General features: G+C 33.6%; 2 protein-coding genes and 2 pseudogenes across 2 annotated transcripts; 2 read left to right on the top strand and 2 right to left on the bottom strand.

The window, feature by feature from the left end:
• The first annotated feature begins 625 nt into the window (after positions 1-625).
• On the top strand, positions 626-2506 carry LOC137811118 (uncharacterized). Its single transcript, XM_068612716.2, has one exon. It carries the CDS (start codon positions 933-935, stop codon positions 2394-2396), a length of 1464 nt encoding a protein of 487 aa, XP_068468817.1. The 5' UTR covers positions 626-932; the 3' UTR covers positions 2397-2506.
• On the bottom strand, positions 2492-8749 carry LOC137811116 (protein NUCLEAR FUSION DEFECTIVE 4). The gene is made up of 3 exons (XM_068612715.2): positions 8082-8749; positions 3826-4766; positions 2492-3371 (listed from the first exon to the last, which is right to left on the bottom strand). Exons 1-3 carry the CDS (start codon positions 8394-8396, stop codon positions 2888-2890), a joined length of 1740 nt encoding a protein of 579 aa, XP_068468816.2. The 5' UTR covers positions 8397-8749; the 3' UTR covers positions 2492-2887.
• Positions 8750-15173: 6424 nt separating this feature from the next.
• LOC150029077 (uncharacterized) lies at positions 15174-20529 on the bottom strand (annotated as a pseudogene).
• Positions 20530-23992: 3463 nt separating this feature from the next.
• LOC137809278 (uncharacterized) lies at positions 23993-26172 on the top strand (annotated as a pseudogene).
• The last annotated feature ends 1126 nt before the right edge of the window (positions 26173-27298 follow it).

Genomic DNA, 27298 nt, shown 5'->3' with positions numbered 1-27298 from the left:
CAAGAAAAGTGAGAACATAACTTATTTCTTCAAGTTAAAGCCTTTCCATGTGATTTACAGATCAAAGGAGATTCCAATAACATGTAGATGTTATGTACGCAAAGTTATATGCAATGCTTGAGAAGGAAAACCACCAAGCCAGGAGAAGACGAGTAAATTTTCAACTGCTTTAGGACTGGAAAAATCCTACAATTACGTCACATCATTTGACTAGCATTAATATATTCCAGAAATGGAGAAGAGAAGGGACCAAATTATGTACGCAAATTACAATAACCCCATCATGCTCAGCGGTTCTCCAGGAAGCACATGCGACAAATGTATTATAAAAACAGGCTTCTTTACAGAGTGATAATGATAGAAAGTTAAAATGACCAAATAAAATGCTATTTTGCATAATAATTTTGTGAGTGTAATAAATTCTTTGTAACAGGATCCACCCCATTTTTTTCTAGGATCTGATATTCAAGTGATGTAGAAAGTTTACTGTGCGAATTTCTTAAGCTAACTACTCTGCTTCAGCTTGTGGGGCATCAAAACATTCAAAATTCAAAATTACAAGAAGAACACGTTGTAAATTTGTAATTAACCATAGTTGTGGTTTCCTTTTTTCTACATAAGACAAAACTTAACCAGGAATTCAGTATGTTAATAATGACTCTTAACTTTCTCTCAAGTCCATTCTGGCATGAGTGTGTATGTTAAATAAAGTTTCTGATTCAGAAACCTACGAAACCTCGGCCACATGAATCCACCTTTTTCCCTCAAAAGGGGCGTGAGAAATGCAATTAAAGTAAAATCTAACTAAACGGTTCATTGCAAGCCAACCTAGCTACTCCACATAGATAATTCCCAGCTTCCACCTCATAGACCGCAGAATTCAAAACACAAAAACAAAATCTATGTCCAAATTTCCAGAATTCCTTTAACAAATGGCCTTCAACAACAAATCAAAGAAGTCCAGTTCCCCTTCTAATTTTACTTTCTGTGTCACCCTTTTCTTCCTTGTCCTCTTCACCATACCAGCATTTTTCCTCCTCCACACACCCACCACATGCACCACCCTCTCCAAAACCTGGTCAGGTGATCTTCTTTTAGCCAAATTTGCATGGAACAAACTCCCATTTCTGGAACACAACCCTTCACCCTTACCTCTCAAAATCGCTGTCTTCTCTAGAAAATGGCCTATTGGAACTACTCCTGGTGGCATGGAGCGCCATGCATACACACTTCACACAGCTCTAGCTCAGCGGGGCCACAAGGTTCATATATTCACCTCTCCTCCAGAAGAAGAAACCACTTCAACCTTCTCTTCAGACACAACCAATCACCAAGCAGATGTTAATGCACCCTCTTCACCCTTCATCCATTGCCATGAAGGGGAGCCAGGCAAGTGGCGCTACAACAAAGCATGGGAACAGTTTCTGGAACAAAACCAGAAAGAACCCTTCGATGTTGTTCACTCAGAAAGTGTAGCACTTCCTCACTGGCTCGCTCGCGACCTTCCAAACCTTGCAGTTTCATGGCATGGCATAGCCCTTGAGAGTTTGCAATCTAGCCTTTTCCAAGACTTAGCGCGTAGAACTGATGAACCTAGATCCCCGGATTTTGACAAAGGTTTACAAGGGGTTCTCCCTAAGATTTTAAATGAGATAAGGTTCTTCAGAAACTATGCACACCATGTTGCTATCAGTGATAGTTGCGGTGAGATGTTAAGAGATGTGTACCAAATCCCCAGCAGAAGAGTGCATGTGATTCTCAATGGAGTTGATGAGGGTGACTTCAGAGAAGACGTGGAATTAGGAAGGGAATTTAGAACCAAAATTGGCATTCCAAGCAATGCTAGTTTAGTGCTTGGTGTCGCTGGAAGATTAGTGAAGGACAAAGGCCACCCTCTCCTTCATGAAGCATACTCTAGGCTAATAACAAAACACCCCAATGTGTATTTGATTGTAGCTGGCTCAGGACCATGGGAGAATCGATATAGGGATTTAGGAAACCAAGTTCTTGTTCTTGGATCCATGAGTCCTTCCATGCTACGAGCATTCTATAATGCCATTGACATTTTTGTCAATCCGACCCTTAGACCACAAGGGCTTGACCTTACTCTGATGGAAGCCATGATGAGTGGGAAACCCCTTTTGGCATCAAGGTTTCCAAGCATCAAAGGTAGTGTTGTGGTGGATGATGAATTTGGCTTTATGTTCTCTCCCAACGTGGAATCTCTCATGGAGGCTCTTGAAGCAGTGGTGAAGGAAGGAAAGGTAGGGCTTGCAAGGAGGGGAAAGGCATGCCGTGAATATGCAATTTCTATGTTTACAGCAACAAAGATGGCGTTGGCATATGAGAGACTATTCCTATGCATAAAAGAAGATAAATTTTGTAACTATTATTGAGGTGTAATCTTTTTCTTTTGATCACTGCCTTATCTGCTTCCGTTATTCAGATATCAGTATAAAAAAAATTTAAGTTTTGTCAATTCAAGATATTGTTTTGGTGATTATAATTTCCTGTTTCACTTTATCCGAGTTGTGGTATGGAATACCATATTCTATACATGATGACAACGTTACAGTACCCTTTTTACCTGTATGCATATTACAGTATGCTTAAAAAGCAGTTATATATACTTTCTGATAATCAAGTCGGAAGGAAAAGTCGCAGGTACTTGTCTGCTAAGAAGCCTTCAAGAGTCTTTGTTTCAAGCCTTCAATTATTAACAGTTGGCGTATCAGAGGAACTACGCAAGAACACACGAGGCTGAGTCAGCTAAATCAAATTACTTACAGTGACGCGTGCCACAAATCTGTTGGTCTTAATCACAGAGTGCACCAAAGGATTTTCCATCAACAATTCTATGATTTCCACCTTTCTGCGGTGTCACAAGCTAAGACACAAGTGAATGCGCCGAAATCCTCGAACGGTTTCTCTCAAAATGATCATACGCGTGTTTTGTTCTCAAGAACAACAGCACACTAGAAGCTAGTCCTAGGACAGACATTCCTCCCCACCACACAAAGGTCCAGAAGTAGCACTTCCTTCCCATGCACACCAGTGTGTCACCCATATAGCCACCTGTGACTGGGTAAGCATTGGCATCGTAGATCGATGCGGCCAGAAAACCATACAGAAGAGACCCAATTGGGATGTTTGTTATGAGAATGTTGTGATTGACACTCACACTGTTGGGTCCAAATAGTTCTGATGTAACTGCCACTGCTGCTGCGAAGATGAAACCGGAGCTCAGACCAATCAGTGCAGTGCTAACTTTAAGTGTCTCGGCACTGTCAGATGCAGCAAGCAATATAAATGCAATTGGGGTTGGAACAAGCCCAATGGCTAGCCATCCGGTTCTTGCAAAGTAGAACTTGCTGCATTTTGGAAAAATATTATCATCATAACTGCTACAAACTTATATTATATTACAAGATTCCGGAATAAAGCGAATGTTAAAAAAGTATGCACTCACTCTTTGAATAAATGATATTTAGTGCAGTATTAACAATAACAAAAGTTTACAATAGATGCATTGTCTGTATTAAAGTTTCTGTATAATCAATTGATCAGAAATCATCTTTGGTATGATTTTAACAAAAGAGTTTAACATGTATGTACTTTCTATACAAAATATTTTACACGAGGAATCAATCCGAAATCATTTTTATTTGAAGATAATTATATAGGTCAATAAATTTAGTATTATATATAGATGTTTCTGATATCAGAGTCTACAAATAATTTATTGTTTAATGAATTATTTATTCAGAGAAAGAATTCACCCAAAAACATGATAGACACGATTGATAATGGTGAGAAAACACTTACTTTCGAATGTAGTCAGGTACAGCTGAAAGCAAGCGACCAAAGAAAGAAAATGCTGAGTATAGTGTGACAAGGGTAGATATACTTGAACTCAGGCCTAAAGATTGAGCTATCTGTCCCAGATTGTTGCTGTAGACAAGACCAATTGTGCCACCACAGAAGTATGCAACATAATACAGCCAGAAATCCAACCTCTGGACTACCTCAGCAGCGGTGTGCTCTTCTCCTAGCATTGCCAACAGATCCTGACCAAGCACCTTGTCACAGCCCACATCACTGGTTTTTTCCCTCTGACTTCCATGCACGGATCCATTCTCACCCAACAGGCCGTGATCATCTCCATTGCTGAGATTGAGAGTACTGTCCTGACCGTTGAGGAGGAGTTCCTTATGAAGCTCGAGATCATCAAGATGAACAAGAATGAAACCAGAGCCTTTCATATTAAAGCTGGAATGGATGGTGTGAAACCAACCTCGAGCATAGATGGTACCAGGGATGAATAGTGGGGATATAAGGAGAAAAATGGCCCCACCAAAGTAGAGCCTCGAGGTGGCTTCATCAGAAGTTGATGAGGCAAAGAGGAGGAGGTAAATACCGGTGAAAATGGCGAGAAAGTTGAGTACAAGAAATATCACCGAGTTTTTGCGAGCGGCATCTGGAGATCTAGAGAGAGAGTCTAAAGGAGGTTGGAGAAGAATTGGGACTAGTGCTGCAAGGGAAGTGAGAAGGGGCACAAGGGCGTTCAAGAGAAGGTACAGTGAATCAGATGAAGGGTCTATTGAATTGGCGGCAAGTGTGTAGAGTGCAGCACTCACACCATTGAAACTCACTGTGAGTGACAATGCAAGGGGTCTGTTCACTGGAAAATTCCTAATGCAGAGAACAAAGCACACTGTGTTGAACCAACAGATGCTACAGCCACTCAACAAACTCAGAAGAAAGAACTGCCACATACAAAGTAAAGAGCTAATTAACCTGACTAAAAATTAATATAACCAACTTTCTGTAAATATATTAATACATCACACCTTTACAATTTTGTGAGGTTTAATATTCCTTTGTAATTGATCGACCATAGTTTGGTCAGAGAAATTTTCCAAAGCTGTTCATTTATCGTTTGTGTGAATAATTTATTGTGCAGGTATATATTTGTTCTCCAATCATATTTTCGGGTTTTTACCATTATGAGTTTATTTTTTTTTCTACCAAAATGGAGTGCGTTTAAAAAAAATTACAAATTTAGGCAAGTCGTTCCAATTCGGCACGACTTCATATGCCCAAATTGTCCCAATTAGACACGACTCTGTCATGTCATACTGAAGTCGTGCCAACTTGGCACGACTTCTGCCTTGTCACACGGAAGTCGTGTCAGCCACGTCATAATTTTGTTTTTTTTTTAATTTTATTGTTTATATATTGGGTAGTAAGTTATGTAATGTTAAAAATTAATTTGATACATAATTTTCTAAGAGTGTTAGTTTTAAGGAACAAAAAATTGGATAATTGGATCATGTTTGAATTGAATGAATAAATACATAGATAAAGAAAATGAATGTTCTAAGAGTGTTATGAATGAATAAATACATAGATAAAGAAAATGAATGTTCTAAAGAGTGTTATGAATGAATAAATACATAGAAAAAAAAAATTATGACGTGGCAGAAGTCGTGCCAAGTTAGTACGATTTCAGTATGACAGGACAGAAGTCGTGTCTAATTGGGACAATTTGTACAATATGAAGTCGTGCCGAATTGGCACGACTTGTCTAAATTTGTAATTTTTTTTAAACGGACCCTATTTTAGTAAAAAGCAAAAAAATAACCCATCATGATAAAAACTCCATATTTTCACATCCTTTATCTTTTACAAAAGTATTTGATAATCTTATTTTAATAATCTTATTTTAACAATATAATAATATAGATATAGTTTTATTATTGTTAAATTATAAAATAGTTATCATTGTATAGGAGAAAGAGATTGTATAAGTATAAATTTTGTAATCTTTTCTGGTTTGTGTTACATGCAGACGTAGTGGCGTATAGAAAAGAACCACGTCAAAAGGCTATGATTTTGGAGTTTTTGTGATTGGGACCAGCTGAATAAACGGAACTACAGTTGAGAAGTTGGGAAACGAAAGGACATGTCTGGAAAACACGACCACAAACAAAACACAGCTACACATAACAACGATAATATAAAAGATTCATGGAGGCAAATATGATAACTTTCTATCCTTTTCAGAAATACGTGGTCCGTTCAAAACTCTTTTTGAAGGCCATTCAAAACTATAACGAACTTTTCAAACTTGCCAAAACTACAATCTCTATTAGACCAGCCGTCCTTGGGAATGGAGTGAGTGTTCTGTACTGTAGTGATAAAAATCGCCCCAGCAGATTCCTGATACCCTTCAACAAGATTCCTTAATTTTTAATGTAAGTTATTACTTCACTAAAATCTGTTAAATGATAATAAGTTAGCACTAATTAGTAAAAGGTGACATTGGAGTTTAACACAAATTACTGTGATTTGTAAAAAAGAGAAAAAATGGATAGAAGCTAGAAAAGCGAAAGCTTGGTATGAGGGGCATTTCTTCCTCCACCTCACACCTCCCTATTTTTGGTCCAGCACTCCATAAAATTGAAAATTCTCATTTTACCCCTCTTGAGAATTTGCAATCCAAAAATTAAAAATATTTTATTATTTACATAATTTAAAAAAAAAAATTGGAATCATACAATTTAAAAAACATTTTTTGGATTATACCATCTAAAAATCATGTTTTACTTAAAAGAAGACTTCTATACTCCACAACAATCTACGAGTATTTCTTTAAAAAATTTCCGAATATTACAATTCAAATTATATAATTAAGAAGTAAAAAATAAATTTTAAATTGTGTAATTCAAAAGCTTCCAACTTTTGAAACCTTGAAACTTTAAAAAAAATGACTTAAGGATTCTCTACAATTGAAAAGTCTTTTTTAAATAAAAAACAAATTGTTCAAAATATTAACTTTTGAATTATACTATGGAAGTTTGTGCATCTATAAATGTGCATTAAATATAAGTTGCATGAAAATATGGAGATGGAGAAAAAAATGTAACGACCCAGATGAACTAATGAAGAGTATGTAACGTAAGGAAGGTCTACACCACAAGCATATCATCCATATCAAAGTGCTACTTGTCAGTCAAGGCCATGACTCTACCCATTCCAAGGATTCAAACTTTGCTACTTACTTCTTCACTGCTAAAAATATATTTTCAAATTAGTGCTTTTTAATTTATTTTTTTTCTAATGTACCACCTTTGACATAAGATTCTAGATAGAATAACTCATCATATGTATAACCAAATTCTCCGTTTTAATACATCCGTCATTAAAAATGAGGTAAAAATTTGATTCTTAAAACCCGAATTCTTCACTTTCTAAAAAAAAATTATGTTTGAGAAATTTTAAATGCTAAAATTATAGAAATTAAAATAGTTAATATTTTAAAATATTAATAATATTTGAATTTATTTCTGTAATATCAACTAAAATTATTAACATTTTACAAAATATTATAATGATTTAAATATTATTAATTTAATTATGCAATTTTATATTAAATTAAGCTGTGATGTGTTTCTAATAAGATGACATGTTACAATTATTACTTTTAAGCTCTATAGAACTGTTGAAAAATATTTTTTTAATGCAATAAACTTTATAATTTAAGATAAATAATATTTTAATTACAAAAAATATTTGACAATAAAAATTGAAAATTTAAGTTATAATTTAAATAAATGATTTAATTTAATATTGTATTATTATTTTTTAATATATTAACCATTATTTTCGCAAAATTGAAACAACTTAAATTTAAAATAATAAGCGTCAATTCAAATTAAAAAAAAAAAACTGTAAATAACAAATACAAAGCAGATAAATAAATTCATTAAGGATAATAAAAATATTAACTACTAAATTAATATTAGTTAATTTAGTTTAATAGTTTATATAAAAATTATTAAATAAATAACTTAGATTTCTCGCAACTTTAGTTTAAAGAAATAGAAAATTAAGTTAGAAACGAAAGTTTGATTACTTAAAAACTGAACTCTGTTTTTGAATAATATGGTGTAAAAGTGAATTTTGTTTAATAAGTGGGAAAAAAACTGCTCTCTAAATATGTAACCCTAGTTAAGCTTGAATGGGATTAGGTGAAATTAAATTAATGTTGATGAAAAGTAAAGAGGGAAGAAGGGAACCAGGTAATAAGGCAAGGTGATGAAGTTTTTGAGGGCGAGCCACTGGAGGCCGTAGCCGAGGAGTCCCATGGAGGCGGCGATGAAGATGACGAGGGAGAGCGGGAGACGACTGAGGGCGAGACCGGAGGACCAGCCGAAGACCTTGCCCATGTCGTTGGCGGTGGCCAGGTAGTTGAGTTTGATCTGAGAGATGTTGAGAAGGGACTTGAGGGAAGAGGAGTAGTCGGAGAAGTCGAAGTTGGTTCCGGTGAAGGCCTGAATCCAGATAGTCGCCACCAGAACCATCCACTTCCCAGATTGCCCCGCCATTCTCATCACACCTTGCGTACAATTTCTCCCTTCTTTTATAGCAACCGCTCAGCCACACAATTACCAATCTCTTTCCAAACAAATCAACTCTCTCCCTCCTCCGCTCCGCTTCATTCAAATACTTATAATTACTACAAAGAATAACTAATTTTATAAAATTCACTTTCTCATGTCATTCTTATTGCTCCACGTCCTTTTTATTTTTTAGCTTCACTTATAGTTTTTGTGTTTTATGTATAATAGTCGTTGGATTTTACTTTTTTTCAAATTTCAATTTTCATCTCTCACTAACATTTGCATAGATTAAAAATATATTTAAATAAGTTTTTACATAACTAGTTCTAGGAAAAAAAAATGAAAAAAAATAGTGTGTACACAAGCTAAACATTAAAATTCAGAAGAATTGTATAAATTTACAAATGAAAAAAAAAACCAAAAAGCTTATTTTAACTTTTTGAAAAATATAAACTTATTTTTTCCCTTTTTTCTTTTCTATAATTTTCATATTGTAATAGTAATTGTGCTAATCATTTTCATTAAGTGAAGTACGATAAAATGGCTTATATTTTTGATGTTTTAAATTAATGAAATTAGTAAATAAAAATTAATTTTAAAGATTAAAAAATAATTAGTATTTATATTAATTAAATTATGAATGAAAAATATATATAAACTGTCCTTAATCTTACTTAGTAATATGAGATTTATTAGACATACTAAAATAATAATTAATTATTCTTTTATTTTTAAAAATAATTTTTATTTAATAATTTTATAACATGAATTAAAAAGTATAATTAATCTAGTTTTTATCAACTGCTAAAGAATAATTTATTTCATTTCCCGCCAAACATAATTTGTCGGCTGACCGACGGGTGAGTTAATTTACATCCGCAAAACAATAGTCACAAAGGTTTGGAGCAGGTTTAGTTCAAAATAAGAATAATGACATTTATTACACTGTATACACTACATGTATTTTTATAGTTATTCCAAGAAAAAATATTAGTTTCAACCTTCTTTTACACGCATATATACAATTTTTTTAAAACTTAAAAGAAAAAAAACCTATATTAATTATTTTTCCATTAAAACATAAATGTTAGAAATATATAACAATTAACTCTTTCAGTATGAGACAATTATGCGTCAATTGACTCCATTGAAGTTATCTTAACCAGAAAGAAATCATATTGAATAATATTCTGTTTATAAGATTTCCTTTTCTGGATAACAACAAATATTAGACATTCAGTTGTTCGTTTTAGAAAGTTTAACTACCAGCTAGCTATATGGATGAAGGTGTTTGACTCTTGGTTGTGTCTGACTGTCGGATTCTCTTCTGTCTTCTCATCAATCGATGCTGTTAAGGTTTACAGGTGGTTGGATTGAGGCACAGGATTACCACAAAGGTACACAAAAATTGCAAAGGTAATAGATTTGTTTCAATATTTTCAGTAATTTTAAAATGAATTTTTTGACATCATCCCATGACTCTGAAAACTCTATGTTCCAAAAAGTTATTTCATCATTGACCCAATTTGATAAGCATCAAAAGGGTCTCTTTACATGATTGAATTTAAGATGAGTTGATGGAGGTTATTCAAACCGTCACAAAACTAGACTTAGAACATCACACAAGAGGACATCAATATCAATCTATGAATTTTCTCTTTTTGAATCTTGTAAATATTTATACAAACTATAATAAAATACATTTTAGATATTGTATTAGGACCAAATAAAACCCTAACCAATTGGAATGCAAGGTAGGACTTAAAACAAGCTAGGATGACAAACAACATTCTAACCATAACTTGTCATGCAAGTTATAGTTTCTAACCCTATAATATGATTCTTTCTTTGTAAAATTCAGACTTTAATGATTTGAGTAACCATACCTTCCATATTCACAGAATTGATAAGAGCTAAACAACACTTAATCAAATGGATCAAAGCACGATTCTTGCCATTAAGTGAAAAATTCTTTAAAATTTTGTCTATCCAACTCCATGTTGTTTCGCAGTTTATTTTCATGGCTTGAAGTTTTTCCACCAATTGTTTGTTGTATTTTTACATTTTTATTGGTGCAAATTCACTAAATTTCCTTCCACACACAAAAAATTTCAACTTAAGATTCTTATTGTTTTATTGTTTCATGCCTCTTTTTGTTTGTTCTTGAATTTTTCCTTCATTTTAATCGATGCAATTTATTTAGAATCATATAATTTTTGGTTTATCATATTATCCCGTCATGTTACATGTCATATGCATTCTTACACTATAAAAAAAATATTAAATAAAAATTAATTTTAAAGACAAAAAATAATTAGTTGCTATATTGACTAAATTATATAATATTTTAACTTTTGCAAAATATTAAATTAAAAACAATGTATAAATTTACAAATGAAAAAAAAGCTTATTTTAACTTTTTGAAAAATATAAACTTATTTTTTTTTTCCTTTTTTCCTTTCTATAATTTTCATATTGTAATCGTAATTGAGCTAATCATTTTCATTAAGTGAAGTACATTAAAATGACTTATATTTTGGATGTTTTATCATTACTATGATGAAATTATTAAATAAAAATGAATTTTAAAAAATAAAAAATAATTAATATTTATATTGATTAAATTAGATATTGTATGAAATATTATCTATTTTGGAGTTTATCTGAGTTATGAGAGGAAAATATATATAAACGTTTTTAACTATGAGACGAGTCATGAATTTGTTTGGATTTTTCAGCAGTGTAGCTTTCTGAAGAGAGGGAGGCATGAGATCGAAAAAACTAATATAAAGAGAAATTTAACAAAAAATGTATGAGATGGAACGTGCCGATCCCACCATCCAAAATGAGAAAGAAAGATTTGCGTAAGACTAATTACAGCACATGTGGAACACAAACCACAGCAAAAGATGAAACTGAAATGTTTGAATTATGAATGTGTTTAGAGTGAAGCTTAAAATTTGGGTGCCTTGTTTATCGTTTAGATAATGTTTGATGAACACTCAAAATGAGAAACTACATTTGGAGAGGTGAAAAATCAGAGAGAAAAATTATATATTTACATGAGATTTTATGTGAGTAAAAAAAGAGACAGACAGAGAATAAGGATCACAAAGAGGAGTTCGTTAAAAGTTAGGATAAACTCGTTTAATTTTTTTAGAGATTCATTTGAGCTATTTTATTTAACGATAAAAAAAATATTAGGGATGACAACTTTACTTTAAAGATTCCTCTGTAGAGAATAATTATGAATTTGAGAAATTTGACAAGATTTTCATATTCATTAGCACAATCTTTATTTGATCAAGCTCCCGTAAGAAAACTAAATTCATCAAACTGTTTAAGAATTTATTGAGCATTTATTTGGTCACCTCAAGAAGGACGATTTCCAGATCATGGAAAAGTTAGTTGGAATGTCAAATATTTGAGGTACTACGTACGACATCAAAATTAAAGTTTCTGATCTTGACCTGGGAGATATGGTGTTGTAAATCAAACCTCAAACGTTCCTATAAAGATATTGCAAAAGGGCTGTGAATCCTTAACCGTCCTATAAATGGCTAGGAATTAGGAATTAAGACAAGTTACTCGGGTCTCCATATCAATCGAGAGGCTCATTAGAGTTCGTTCAAATCACGGTATAAATGCTAAACGCAGTATTCCTGATTACATTATAAATGTTAACACAATATCTATGATTACGCTATAAATATTCTCTAATTATATCACATAAATGTCCTAATTTATTTGTCTAATATCTTTTATTATATTACATAAATGCTTCGATTATATTAACTGATATTCAAATTTTATGTAAAGTTATCATAATATGACACATTGATGTCTAGAGGAACCCGAGTCAAAAATCCAAGCCCATGAAGGCTTATAAATAGACAACCATCCATAGGGGAGTATCTAAACTTGCATCTTTGCAATATATTTTACCATATACACTATATTTTGGGCTCTCACTGACTTGGGCGTCGGAGTGTAATCGCAAGTGGAACCCCCCTCGTCCCCAGAAGATCAGTTTGCTAAAGCCTGGAGGCAATTACTAACACCTCATCCAGTTGGCTGACCGAGCACCAGAAGGGAATCCGAGAAGAGCTCATCCATAATCCGACCGACTTCGAGCCGACGAGAACAAACCTTAAAACCACATCCGCGAAAATGAAAGAGAAATGGAAGAGATTTACGCTCAACTTCCCTTCTTTCTCGAGCGGTTCAGAGAACGTTGCAAGAGTTTTGGGTGGTTGGCTCCTCCATTCACGCGGGTCTTCCTCCATCATCGGCGGTTGCTTCGTTTTCGGCGGCCATGACCATGGAATGGTGCCGCTCAACTAGGGCTTGAAACTGCGGTAGTTGTGGCTTCTCCATCTATAAATACCAGATCCATTTGCTTCAGAAGATACGTCTCTCACTTACCTTCTTCATCTTCCTCAACCCACCACCGTGCACCTTTCTTCTCCATTTTCACCTTTTCCTCTTTCTCTCTTTTCATTCATTATTTTATTTTATTATAATTATTTTTTTGGGTTCATTGGGTTCTTACTCTATTAAGAGTAACTTGCTAGTTCTGATCATCGAAAATCTTCGAGAAGTTCCTGTTGTATTCTAAGGGACTTGCGCAATACACCGCAGATAAGTCCTTGCGGACAGTGATGACTCATGTCTCGGAAAAGCAAAAAGGTTTGTGTTTTAAAGTCTGATTTACTACAATCGTAAGGACTTATGGCTGAAAATATGGACAACAACAACAACGTTGCTCCAGAAACATCAAATTTTGTTTTTGCAATGGAAACCATTTTTGAGAAACCATTTCCGAACGTCTAACAAATTGAAGTCTTCACCGGTCAGAATTTCTGACGTTGGCAAGAACGCGTGTCCACCCTATTAGACATGTACGGAGTTGCTTTTGCACTTACAACTTCTAAACCCGACTCAAGCACAATTGCGAAACAAGTTGATGATTGGATCCATGCAAACAAGGTATGTCGTCACACCTTACTCAGTGTGTTATCCAACGACCTGTTCGATGTCTATGCTTCTTACAAGGAAGAAAAAGATATTTGGGATTCTCTTATCCTCAAATACACTGTCGAAGACATCGTTAGACAAAGGTTCGTGATTGGAAACTACTACCGTTGGGAGATTATCGAAGGCAAAGACATCAAAATCCAGATAAACATCACAAGCTGCTTAAAGATATCAAAGCTGAAAGCATAGCCTTGCCGGATGAATTCATGTCAGAACTCTTGATCGAAAAGCTTCCACAATCTTGGACGGATTACAAATAACAACTGAAGCACAAACATATGTCACTATCGGATCTGATCACCCACATCATCATTGAAGACACAAACAGGAAGGAGTGCGCTGCTGCAAAGGCCAAAACTTTGTCTGCTAAAGCAAACGTGGTAGAAGACAAACCAGCTCCAAAAAGGTACGAGAAAAAATATGATCACAAAAAGAAATATAATAATAATTTATGATTTTTCTAGATACACCAAAGTGTATTTAATTAAACATAAGGATGAAGCTTTTGACATGTTCTTAACTTATAAAGCGGAAGTAGAAAATCAATTAAATAAGAAAATTAAAATAATTAGGTCAGATAAAGGTGGTGAATATGTTTAATTTAATGATTATTGTGTTAAAGAAGGTATTATTCATGAAGTAACCCCACCGCATTCACCTAAATCTAATGGAGTAGTTGAAAGGAAAAATAGGACACTTAAAGAAATAATGAATGTCATGCTTATTAGTTCTAATGCTCCTGATAATCTATGGGGTGAATCTCTAGTTACTGCGTGTCTTTTGCAAAATAGGATACCACATAGGAAAACTGGTAAAACACCCTATGAGTTGTGGAAAGGTTATCAACCTAATATGAAATACCTAAGAGTGTGAGGGTATTTAGCTAAAGTGATGTTTGTGTTGTATCCTGGGGGGACTAGTGCAATACACCGTGGATAAGTCCTTACAAACAGTGATCACTCACACCTTGGGAAAAAAATGTTTGTGTTTTAAAGCCTGATTTACTACAAAAGATACCTCTATCTGATGGAAGAGTGCCTTCATCCGAATTGTAATTTCTTGGAGGAGTGGCAGAAGCTTCAATGGATGATAATGAACAAGGAACTCACGTAGAGTTGTGGACTCCTTGAAGGTGCATGTTAGGCGTGGAGAGTGAGTGGTGAGGCCATCTCACTTGGCAATGGTGAAGAATGAAGATTAAAATGTCTATCCTAGAGAGGTAGGAGACAATGAGCAAAATTGGCACAATTTTGGCAGCAATTTGCTCTAGAATAATCTTGCTATTTCATGAGCCAAGCACCTCCTTTTATAGCAATGAAAGACTTAGAATTTGAAGAGCCAAATACAAATGAAATGAAAGCTACATTCAAATGAGCACATGGGAGGTGTGATTAGCGTTTCTTATTCCCTCCTCCATGGGCCGTCTCATAATTAGGTGCCAAAATTATCTCTTAGAAAATTACAAGTAAAATTCCTAATCTAATTTTAACACGAAAATAAATTCTACTATACACTATAGTTATGACATTTTAAACATGTACAAGAAGGTTTCCCTGCCATCAGTAGTAGTATTCCAATCTTCTTGATTCTTCTTGGTCATGGCTCTAGTGGTAGGCCCGAATCTTCTCTTTGTTGGGCTCACTTGGGCTTGCCATTGGGCCTCTTCCATCATCCCCTCCCTCTTGAAAAGGATTTGTCCTCAAATCTCATGCTTCTACTTTTTCTTCTTCATTACTTCCTGCAAAAGGCATTAGGTCCAAAACATTAAAAGTATTATGAACTCCATATTCTTTAGGTAAATCAAGAATGTCTGCATTGTTGTTGATTGTTTTTAGGACTTGGAAGGGTCCATCATCTCAGAGACTAACACTACAAGAAAATCATGAAATAGAAACCAATTTTTAGAGACCAAAGTAATTAGTTGTAATAGTAACTAAATTAGAGATCATTTTTTAAACTAAAAAAAATCGGTTTCTAAATTAGTTTATATTATTGTTAAATAGTTTCTAAATTGGTATCTAATTAGCAACCAAGGTTTTAACTACCAATTTTTGGTAGTTAAAACCTTGGTTGCTAATTAGATACCAATTTAGAAACTATTTACCAGTAATAGAAACTAATTTGGAAACCATTTTTTTAGTTTCTAAAATGGTCTCTAATTTAATTACTATTACAACTAATTATTTTGGTCTCTAAAAATTGGTTTCTATTTCATGATTTTCTTGTAGTGTAAGTTTGGACTTCCTCTTAGTTGGAAATCTATCTTTCCTAAGATGAGCCAAACTAAATCTCCTTCTTCAAAGACTATCTCTCTCTTCCCCTTATTGTTATGTTTTATATATTTCTCTGTTTGCTGTTGTATTTGTTCTTTAATTCTCTCATGCATTTTCTTAACAAATTCAGCTTTTGTTACTCCTTCCTTATGCACAAATTCTTGTGGATTAGGAAGTGGCAACAAGTCTAAAGGAGTAAGAGGATTAAATCCATAAACAGCCTCAAATGGAGAAATATTAGTAGTTTTATGGACTACTTTATAGTATGCAAACTCAATATGGGGAAGATACTCATCCCAAGATCTTTGGTTGTCTTTCATGACTGCCCTAAGCATAGTACCAAGAGATCAATTTACAACTTCGGTTTCATCCGTTTGAGGATGACAAGAAGTTGAAAAATTCAATTTGGTTCCAAGTCTTGCCCAAAGGGTTTTCCAAAAATGACTTATAAATTTTGGATCTCTATCAGACACTATGCTTCTAGGTAGACCATGAAGTCTTACCACATCTCTAAAGAAGAGTCTAGAGATATTATTTGCATCATCCACTTTGTGGCATGGAATAAAATGTTTCATTTTGCTAAACCGATCCACAACCACAAAAATGAAATCAAAACCTCTTGTCGTCCTAGGAAGTCCTAGAATAAAATGCATGCTAATGTCTTCTCACGGAGCACTTGCAAAAGGTAAAGGAGTATATAGTCCATGAGGCATTGTTTTAGATTTAGCTTTTAAACATGATATACATCTAAAACAATGTCTCTGAACGTCTTTTCTCATATGTGGCTAAAAGAATTTTCCTTTTAAAAACTCTAGAGTTTTGTCAACTCCAAAATGGCCCATGAGACCTCCTTCATGAGATTCTTTTACAAGAAGTTTTCTATGTGTTCCTTAGGGTAGCATAGTTTTCCTACTTTAAAAAGATACCCCTCAGACACATCAAAACCCTTCTTGTGCTCTATGTTCAAATTTAGCAAAGATGGATGCAAAATCATGATGTTCTTTGTAAAGTTCAATTATGTTTTCAAATCTAAGAATTTGGACTCCAAGTTTTGAAAATAGGGCATGTCACCTTAAGAGAGCATCAACCACAATGTTTGTACTGCCCTTCTTGTATTTGATAACATAAAGGAATTGTTCAAGAAATTCCATCCATTTTTCATGATGTTTATTCAACTTATGTTGACCTTTCAAATACATTAAAGACTCGTGATCATTATGAATGACAAATTTTTTAGAAACTAGATAGTGCTCCGACGTCTTTAAGGCCCTCAAAAGTGCATAGAGCTCTTTATCATAGGTTGGGTAGTTGAGGGTGGCACCATGAAGTTTTTCACTAAAATAAGCAATTGGGTGTCCACCTTGCAACAAAACTCCTCCTATAACTACTCCCGATGCATCACACTCTAGCTCAAAAGTTTTTGCAAAATTTGGTAAAGCTAGAATGGGTGCATTAGTGAGTTGAGCTTTTAGCCTTTTGACGGCTTGATCTTGCTTCTTGGTCCAACAAAATGGAGTGTCTTTCTTCACTAACTCATTGAGTGGTGAAGCTAGACTTGAGAAGTTAGGCATAAATCTCCTATAAAAGCTTGCTAATCCATGAAAGCTCCTAACCTGTCCCACACTTTGTGGAATTGGCTATTCTTGGATGGCTTTGATTTTTCCAGGGTCAACATGTACCCCATTTTTGTTAACTATAAATCCTAAAAATACTACACTATCAACACAAAAAGTACATTTATCTCTATTAGCAAACAAACTATTATTCCTAAGCACTAGGAGAACTTTTTTAAGGTGACTTAGGTGAGATTCTAGGCTTTGGCTATATACTAATATATCATCAAAATAAAATACTACATATTTTCCTATACAATCCCTTAAAACATGATTCATTAGCCTCATGAAAGTGCTAGGTGCATTAGTAAGTCCAAAAGGCATTACTAACCACTCATATAGTCCAAATTTGGTTTTAAAAGCGATTTTCCACTCATCACCTTCTTTAATTCTAATTTGGTGATATCCACTTTTAAGATCAATTTTAGAAAATATGGTGGACCCATGCAATTCATCAAGCATGTTATCTAGTCTTGGAATTTGATGTCTATACTTGATGGTGATGTTATTGATGACTCTACAATCACAACACATTCTCCATTTGCCATCTTTTTTGGACACCAACAAGACAGGTACAACACAAGGACTCGGGCTCTTTTGAACCAAACACTTATCCAACAAATCATGTACTTGTGATTCTATCTCCTTAGTTTCCTCAGGATTAGTTCTATAAGCTGGTCTATTGGGTAGACTAGCTCTCGGAACTAAATCTATTTAATGTTCAATTCCTCTAAAAGGAGGAAGTCCACTAGGGCCTTCCCTAGAGAATATGCCATCAAATTCATTTAAAAGTTCTTTTACTTGAGGAGGTACAACACAAGTTGCAGTAAGTGTGGCAGTGCATGTAAGTATTCCTTTACACAACAGGAGGCTTGATGGTTGTTCAGAAATAATTATTTTTTAATTGGTTTTCAAATGTTTCTTCTTCTTTCGGAATAACCTTGTGGGAAGGAACACTCTTCTCCCACGCCTCTTTTTCCCTAAGGGCTTTTTCTTGGTTTTCTAACTTTTTTTTTCTCTTCCTTTTTTTTTTTTTTCTCATTTGCACTTGGTCATTTATCACTTGTGAAGATGATAAGGGATAAAGTACAAACTTCTTTTCTTTGTGAGTGAAAGTAATCTCATTGGTAAGACCATTGTGCTTAGTTTTCTTCTCAAATTGCCAAGGTCTACCCAACAAAATATGACAAGCTTCCATGGGAACTACATCACATAAAACTTTATCTTTATAGTTTCCCACAGAAAACTCGACTTTCACTTGTTGATCTACAGTTAATTCCCCATCTTCATTGATCCACTGAAGTTTATAAGGTTTAGGATGAGGTATTAATTGTAGATTCAACTTCTCAACCATCCTAGCGTTACAACAGTTGCAACAAGAACCACTATCCACAATGAGAGAACACACATTTTCAAAAACTTTACACCTTGTGTGTAAAATGTTCCCCCTTTGTGATGGAGATCAAGATCAAGAAGAAATAGAGGCCGAAGATCAAGGACAAGAGGAGGTAGAGGCCGAAGTTGAAGAAGCTCAAGGAGACACTAGCTTACCTCAAAGGCTTACAAGGAGCAAGTTTAAGGAATTAGGAAGTAGTGGTAGATTGTTTTCTCTTTTTATAGTGTCTTTTGTATAAAAAGTAGAATGTTTAATACATGGTTTTTAGAAAGGTGCTTAGAGGGAAACATTAGATACCTCTTTTGTAAAGCATCTTTAGGCTTTAGTTTAGAATTTTCTAGAAGGTGACTCTTCATAAGTCACTATAGGCGTTAGCTTAGGAGACTCTTGGGTAGCTTGTAGTACAAGCTTTGTTAAGCTCATGACCGGCCCTTGCTCCTATAAAAGGAGGGCTTGGGTCCTTTGAAATTCAGAATTGGAATTTGTAGTATCAAAACTCTCCCAAATTGGTGATTGAGTGTAGTGAGAACTTGCCTTCTCCTCTTCCTAGTCTCATCTTGAGAGCCTTGGTTCCCTCAAGTGGCGGCAATTCACACTTATCTTGGAGCTTTCACACTTCAAGTGGCGTATTCATCAACCAAGAACTACAACTACATAAGTCATCTTTCTTCTCCATCTATTCCTTCCATTTCCGTGAACATATGAACTTCTAAACATGTCTTAGGTTCCTTTCTTGCAATTCTTTTCGGTACTTTAGCTTTAAATCATGTTTTGTTCGGTTCATCTTCTTCCTTGCTGGATTTAATCGGTTCTTCTTCATTTTCTATTAATTTGTTCGGTGCATTTCAATTGTTATGGAATTTAATCGGTTCATTTGCACTCTTGCATCTTTTAATCGATTCAATTGACAAGAAATGGGACTTCCATGTGAGTTTTGGTGTTTGGCGCAAGTTTTGGTGAGTTCTTGAAACATAGAACATTGATCCATTTCTATAAAAGTGCCTCTTCATTCTCCAACTCAAGTTGATTCCATAAAATGTCAAAGAATCATCTATATTTTGCTATTGGAATCATATCACTTTGTGACTCTTGATTCATACTAGGTTGATTGTTGAGGGTTCTACGGATCATCATTAACTCACCCTCACACGGATATTCCCCTTCACTATTTTCTTTTTCTTCTCCCCACTAGCTTCATCACTTTGGCTACTATATTCATCCTTCCCTCTTAAGAGTATGGTTCTCCTATTTGGGCATTGGGCAGCTATATGACCTCTTCCAAAGCATTTAAAACATTTGGTATCTCGGCTACGAGGTTGTGGGGTTATCATATCTTTATCTATATTTTTGGGAGTTTCCTTAGATTTTTCCTTTGTGGTTTCCTCCCTTTTATACTCTCTTTTGGGATAAGAGTTAGAATATGAACCTTCCCTACGACTTGAAGTTTTCCTTAAATTTTGTTGTTCAACTTTGATACAAAGTTGAATTAAATCATTCATGTCTCTATAAGGTAAAAGTTCAACTCTATCTCTAATCTCAAGATTGAGTCCTCTTAAAAACCTTGCTATGGTAGTGGACTCAGACTCCCTAATTGAGGCTCTCATCAAATATAATTCCATTTTCTGCCTATATTCCTCTACGCTCATAATGTTTTGTTGAAGTCTTTGGAGCTTGTCCATTAACTCCCTATTATAATATGAGGGAATATGACAGCGTCTTAAGGCTCCTCTAAGATCATTCCAATACTCTATGGGAGGGTCCTTATGAAGGCGCCTATCTTGCTCAAGGGCAGTCCACCAATACATAACATTACCTTGAAAGCTTAGGGGGGCTAAAGGTACCTTTCATTCCTCACTTACTCTATGACAAGAAAACAATTGTTCTACCTTCATTTCCCAATATAGATAAGCTTCTACATTTTCTTTCCCATGGAAATAAGGTAGATCTACCCTAACCTCCTTAGTGCTTTCTTGTCTTACTCTTCTAGCTCTCCTAGGGGGTGGTTGATAATAGTCATTAATTCTAAGATTTTGTTCCCCAAAAGAATCATCTCCTCCAGAGCTAGATGAATGAGAAATTTTTTCAATTTGTTGTATTCATCCCTTTCTTTAACCACTATCAACTCTTCTTTCATCAAAGCAAAATGTTCAACCCTCTCTTTGATTTGGGTCTCATATTGCAATTGTCTATATGAAAATGATTGAAAGTTTGGTGCTAGTTGTTTCAAAAGAGATTTAATAGACTCTCTATCACTTTCACTAGAATGATGAGAATAAGAAGACATCGTTAAAGTTATGTGTTAAAAGCAATTTACCAAAAGAAAGATAAGTGAAGTAGTGTAGGTAGATTCCCAGAAAAGGGAGGTGAATCACTTGGATTACTTAAGTACCAAGCCAGATTCTATCCTTCAAAACTTTCACAAAACCTTTCTCTAAGTAATTCACTTAGAGCACAATCAAGAATGAAAACACAATTTTATGCAAGAAAAACAAAATGCAAAGCAATTAAACAATGCTAAACAAGAAAATACACAATTGAAAAATTACTATCTAGAAAGCTTTAAACTAGACGTATCCTAAGGTGAGGCTTCTAGGTACTTAGAACCATTGAAGACACACTCACCGTCTAATGCGCAATTAATCCACTAATTATTCAAAGGTTTTGCAAATTACAACTCAGAAAATACAAAGAAAATTGAATTGATAAAATTTAAAAATTCCTATTCTATGCAACCCTTCTTTTCTTTTTGGCACTCATTCTTTGTGTAAGTGTTTAAGCTAGCTCACTTGTTGTTGTCCTCTTGCTCAACCTCTCAAGGATATTCAACTTTAAAAAATCAAATCAGCACCTACTAAGTGATAAAGCTCTCACCAAAGATATTAGCCCCAAACTTAACAATGCACCTTTGAATTACTTATCCACCAAGAAATGAGGTCAACAAAAGTTAAAGCAACCAAAAATCAATTTTGAAATTGGCATACAACAAAGGGAGTTGATATATGACAACTTGAAAAAGTAAATGAACAAAAAATGACAAGCAAACAAAATAAGGTACACAACAAAAGGATAACACACAAATTGAACCTAATGAATGACACTAGAATTGGATTAATAAAACCAAAACAATACTACTGGAATTTTGACGTATCAAATGTGTGACTTAAAAAAATTATGCTGAACTGAATCTTTCAAATTTGAATTTGAATTTTAAACCACAGACAACTTGAGATCTTAACTAACTTTTGGCACTGGAATCATGCTAAAAGAGTGCATCAATCAATTATGATAAATTTTCCAAATCTGATGCTACTTCACCGTTTTTTTTCGTGCAAGAATTGCACACTGTTTGAATTTGATTTATCATTTTAGGCAAATCTCTGGTTACCGCGTGTCTTTTGCAAAATAGGATACCACATAGAAAAACTGGCAAAGCACCTTATGAGTTGTGGAAAGGTTATCAATCTAATATGAAATACCTAAGAGTGTGAGGGTCTGTGAAGCTCGGATACGGCAAAAATCACGCCGTTACCGCTTCCGACACGTCGCCGACACGGGTGCGCGACGGGTGCGTGCACGACGCGGTGTCAGACGCACCTGCCTGGGCCGGATACGGCCCTCTTCCCGGACACGTCGGAGGAGACGCGGCCCACTCCTTCGACACGGCGGATGGCGTGCGGTCCACTCCTGAGACACGACGGACGGACGGACGGACGGCGGACGGACACTTGCACTCTTTAAACCCTAATTTCACAGAAAATCTTAACTAAAATCTCAAATAAAATCTTTATTTCACAGAAAATCTTAGCTAAAATCTCAAATAAAACCCTTTTTTCACATAAAATCTTAACTAAAATCTCAAATAAAATCCTTATTTCACAGAAAATTTTAACTAAAATTTCAAATAAAACCTTTATTTCACATAAAATCTTAACTAAAATATCAAATAAAACCTTTATTTCACAGAAAATCTTAACTAAAAAAGAAAATTAAGAATAAATAATATATTTTTTTCTTAAAAAAATTATAATTTAAAAAATAAACTTTATAAATATGAGTTAGAACCAGTAACAGAGCATTGGTGAACTCAAGTGGAAGGCGTAAAGTGGTGAACATTGGAGAAGAAGAAAGGAAGAAGAAAGAAAGAAAAGGAAGAAAAAAGACAACCTGGTGAAGAGAGGTAAGTGACTATCCTTAGTTTTAATTTTCACACTGCCCAATTGTCCATTCAATAAATCCCTTCATATTCCAATGTTAAAATTCTTAAATTTTTTTCTTTGCCATTAAAATGCATACCTACTACTTATTGTTAGAGATAAAGGTCTTTCATATAATTTACATACAATACAATATTAATTTGAATTTAATTTTTTTATTGAATTTTTAATATTTTCAAATAATTTATATATAATTATATTTATTAAGATTAATCAATATTTTAATCAGCACTGTAGATAATAAAAATACAGTAGTTTTGAATTTAAGTTTTAATATTTTCAAATAATTTAAATATAATTTATTATATAAATATATCATTGTAATTCTGAATAAAGATACAGTAATTTTGAATTTATTTATTTTATTTAATTTTTAATATTTTCAAATAATTTAAATATAATTTATTATATAAATATATCATTGTAATTCTGAATAAAGATACAGTAATTTTGAATTTATTTATTTTATTTAATTTTTAATATTTTCAAATAATTTAAATATAATTTATTATATAAATATATCATTGTAATTCTGAATAAAGATACAGTAATTTTTGAATTTATTTATTTTATTTAATTTTTAATATTTTCAAATAATTTAAATATAATTATATAATATTATGTATTATTATATAATTTAAATATTTTATTTTATTTTTTAAATTACTAACATGAAAATAATTTTTTTTTATTTTAAATATTCACTTAAATTTTTATTAAAAAAATATTTTATAAAGGTAAATTAAACTTTTAACCTAAAAATATTAAATATTGAAGATAATTTATTTTCTAATAATTATATTAAAACAAAAAATATAAAATAACCTTAAATAAATAACATAATAATTGAATACTTTTTAAAAATAAAATATATTATAATTCATCTTTAATTTCTACGTATTTTATTTTTTATATTTATAATTTGATTTCTATTAAATGAATTTATTTGATTTCTATTAAATAAATTTATTTGATTTCTATTAAATAAATTTATTTGATTTTTATATGTAAGTAAATCTTTTATATTTAATTTATTTTGTTATAGGAAATTAAGATGAATATATCCAATCAAACTACGGAAGAAGAAGATGAAACAAAACCTTTGTGGAGATATGTTTCAAAGTTAAGGAAAACTCCTGGTGGTGGAAATAATATGATCAAGTGTAGCTCGTGTGATTTTTCATTCAATGGATCTTACACTCGAGTAAGAGCTCATTTGTTAAGAATTACGGGGGAGGAGTTAGAATTTGTGCGAATGTGACGCCGTCAAAACTGGTTGAGTTCAAGAAATTAGATAATGAAGCATCATTGAAAATAGAATACTTAAAAAAGAAGAAGGTTCCTTTGCCACATGTATCTGATGAAGGAAAGCAGACCAACAACAATGATCTTAACCCAAAACTGAAAGGTTCTTTACAAGCTGCTTTCAATATTCAAGGGAGGGATACTGTTGATTGTGCAGTTGCGAGGATGTTTTATTCTTCAGGACTACCATTTCATTTAGCAAGAAATCCTTATTATAGGAATGCCTTTTCTGTTGCAACTAATACTTCTAATCTTAGTGGGTATGTACCGCCAACATATAATAAACTGAGAGGTCCTTTACTTTCAAAGGAAAGAAGACATGTAGAAAATCTTCTGCAACCTATAAGAAACTCATGGAATCAGAAAGGTGTAACCATTGTTAGTGATGGGTGGAGTGATCCTCAAAGAAGACCACTTATAAATTTTATGGCTATCACTGAGAGTGGACCAATGTTTTTGAAGTCAGTAGATGGGTCTGGTGAAATAAAGGACAAAGATTTTATTGCTAAACACATCAGAGATGTAATTATGGAGGTTGGGCCAAAAAATGTGGTACAAATTATAACTGATAATGCATCTGTATGTAAGGCAGTAGGTATGCTCATAGAATTAGAATTTCCTTCAATCTACTGGACTCCTTGTGTAGTGCACACCTTGAATCTTGCATTGAAAAATATATGTGCAGCAAAAAATACCGAAAAAAATAGTGATACTTATCAACAATGTTCTTGGATCTCACAAATTGCTGATGATGCAACCTTTATTAAAACCTTTATTATGGGGCACTTTATGAGATTATCAATGTTCAATAACTTCAACTCATTGAAGTTGCTTTCTGTTGCTTCAACAAGATTTGCTTCAACCACAGTCATGCTAAAAAGGTTTAGAAGTTTGAAGAAAGGGCTCCAAGAGATGGTTATTAATAATGAATGGTCTTCTTACAAAGAGGATAATGTTGATAGTGCACAATTTGTGAAAGAAACTTTGTTGAATGATAATTGGTGGATGAAGGTTGATTACATACTTGCTTTTACTACTCCTATTTATGATGTACTCAGAAAAACAGATACGGATATGGCTACTCTTCACTTAGTATATGAAATGTGGGATTCAATGATTGAAAATGTGAAAAAGGTCATATACCATCATGAAAGGAAGACATAAGCTGAATACTCATCATTTTTCGAGGTAATCAAGTTAATATTAATTGATCGTTGGACTAAGAGTAGCACATCACTTCATTGTCTGGCTCATTCTTTAAATCCAAGGTAATACAATATAGTTATATTATTTTATTCTTATATTTTATTGAGTACATAATATTATGTTAATTTATGTTTTTTATATTTTTTATGTAGATATTATAGTCATGAATGGTTAAGTGAAGATTCACACAGAGTTGCCCCACATCTAGATAAGGAACTTACTCAGGAAAGGAAGAAATGTTTTATAAGGTACTTTGATGATGTGGTTGTAAGGAGACAAGTAAATATAAAGTTCGCAAACTTTTCAGATGGAAGAGAAGATTTTGACGATGCTGACTCTTTAAATGATAGAGGTCAAATGGATGCAAAATCATGGTGGATTGTTCATGGAGTTCATGCACCCACACTTCAGAAGATAGCTCTTAAACTACTTGGACAACCATGTTCTTCTTCTTGTTGTGAGAGGAATTGGAGTACCTACTCCTTTATACATTCTTTAAAAAGAAATAAGATGACATCGAAAAGGGCAGAGGATCTAGTATTTGTCCATAGTAATCTTCGTCTTCTCTCAAGGAACTCCTCACATTACAAAGAAGAGGAAACTAAATTATGGGATATTGCAGGAGATGACTTTTCATTGGATGACAATGGAATTCTCGATATTGCTAGCTTATCTCTTGATGAACCAGAATTAGAAATTATATTTTTTAATGAAGATGAATAAATGTAAAAGTTAAACATTATGGTTTACATAAATACATCTTTTTTTTATACCATTTTTATAAATGTTTTTCTTGATTTTTTTCATATAACAAAATATATTACTACATTTTAATTTATACATAGCCGTGTCCCGTGTCCTATAATTTTCAATTTAGCCGTATCTCCGTGTCCGTGTCCGTGTCGTATCCGTTCCCGTGTCCGTGTCTGGGATTCATAGGTGAGGGTGTTTAGCTAAAGTGATGTTTGTGTTGTATCCTCGGGAACTTGTACAATACACCGCGGATAAGTCCTTACGAACAGTGATCACTCGCACCTTGGGAAAGCAAAAATGTTTGTGTTTTAAAGCCTGATTTACTACAAAAGGTACCTCTTTCTATACGAACTGTTTCCCATGTCAGGAGGGCAAAGTTTCCTTTACCTTCCAGCCAAAGACGAATATGCAAGGATTTTTGTTAATCACCATGAGCCCCAGTTCCCCACTTTTCTTTGGGTATGGTTCAGATTTCGGAGACAAGTATATACTATCTATCTAAAGGCTTATATGACCATGTGACAATCTAATTTTTTTAAAGGTAAGAACTTTCCTCAAAGAAAGTCGCAATGGTTGCATTTTAATCATGTTCTTGAAGTTTTGAAATGAAGTTCACGTTAATGCATCTAAAGAGTAACACCTCTACACACTTCAGATTATATGAAAAATGAGAACACAAACCTACCCCTCCCAACTTGCAACTTGCAATGTTCGTGGTCCCAAACGATGTGCTAAGCATCACGCGAATGGCCAAATGAGAGTCGTCTAACAAGTACATAAAGCAGAGCAAATTAGCTATGGAACAACTGTAGTTTCAAAATCCCTACACCAGCAAAACAAGTCAATTCGTGTCATTATTGCATTAACAATATAAAAAAAAATAGATAGTTAGCTACTCATTTGCCCATTCTTACATAAATTATTTGTTTGATAAAAAGAAGTGAAATAAAAAAGATGAGAATAGAAAAAAATTTGATGGGGATAGATAAAACCTAATAGTTGTCCGTGTGGATGTAGGTTGGAATTAGCAACCGAATCACTTTAAATTCTGTATTGTTTATTTTTTATAGTTGATTCGTGATTATATATATTACTT

Source organism: Phaseolus vulgaris, chromosome 2, assembly GCF_051622355.1.
Source record: "Phaseolus vulgaris cultivar YP4 chromosome 2, ASM5162235v1, whole genome shotgun sequence".
Classification (NCBI taxonomy): Eukaryota; Viridiplantae; Streptophyta; class Magnoliopsida; order Fabales; family Fabaceae; genus Phaseolus; species Phaseolus vulgaris.
Note: the sequence above shows the minus strand (reverse complement) of the source record. Positions and strands in the feature narration are given on the sequence as shown.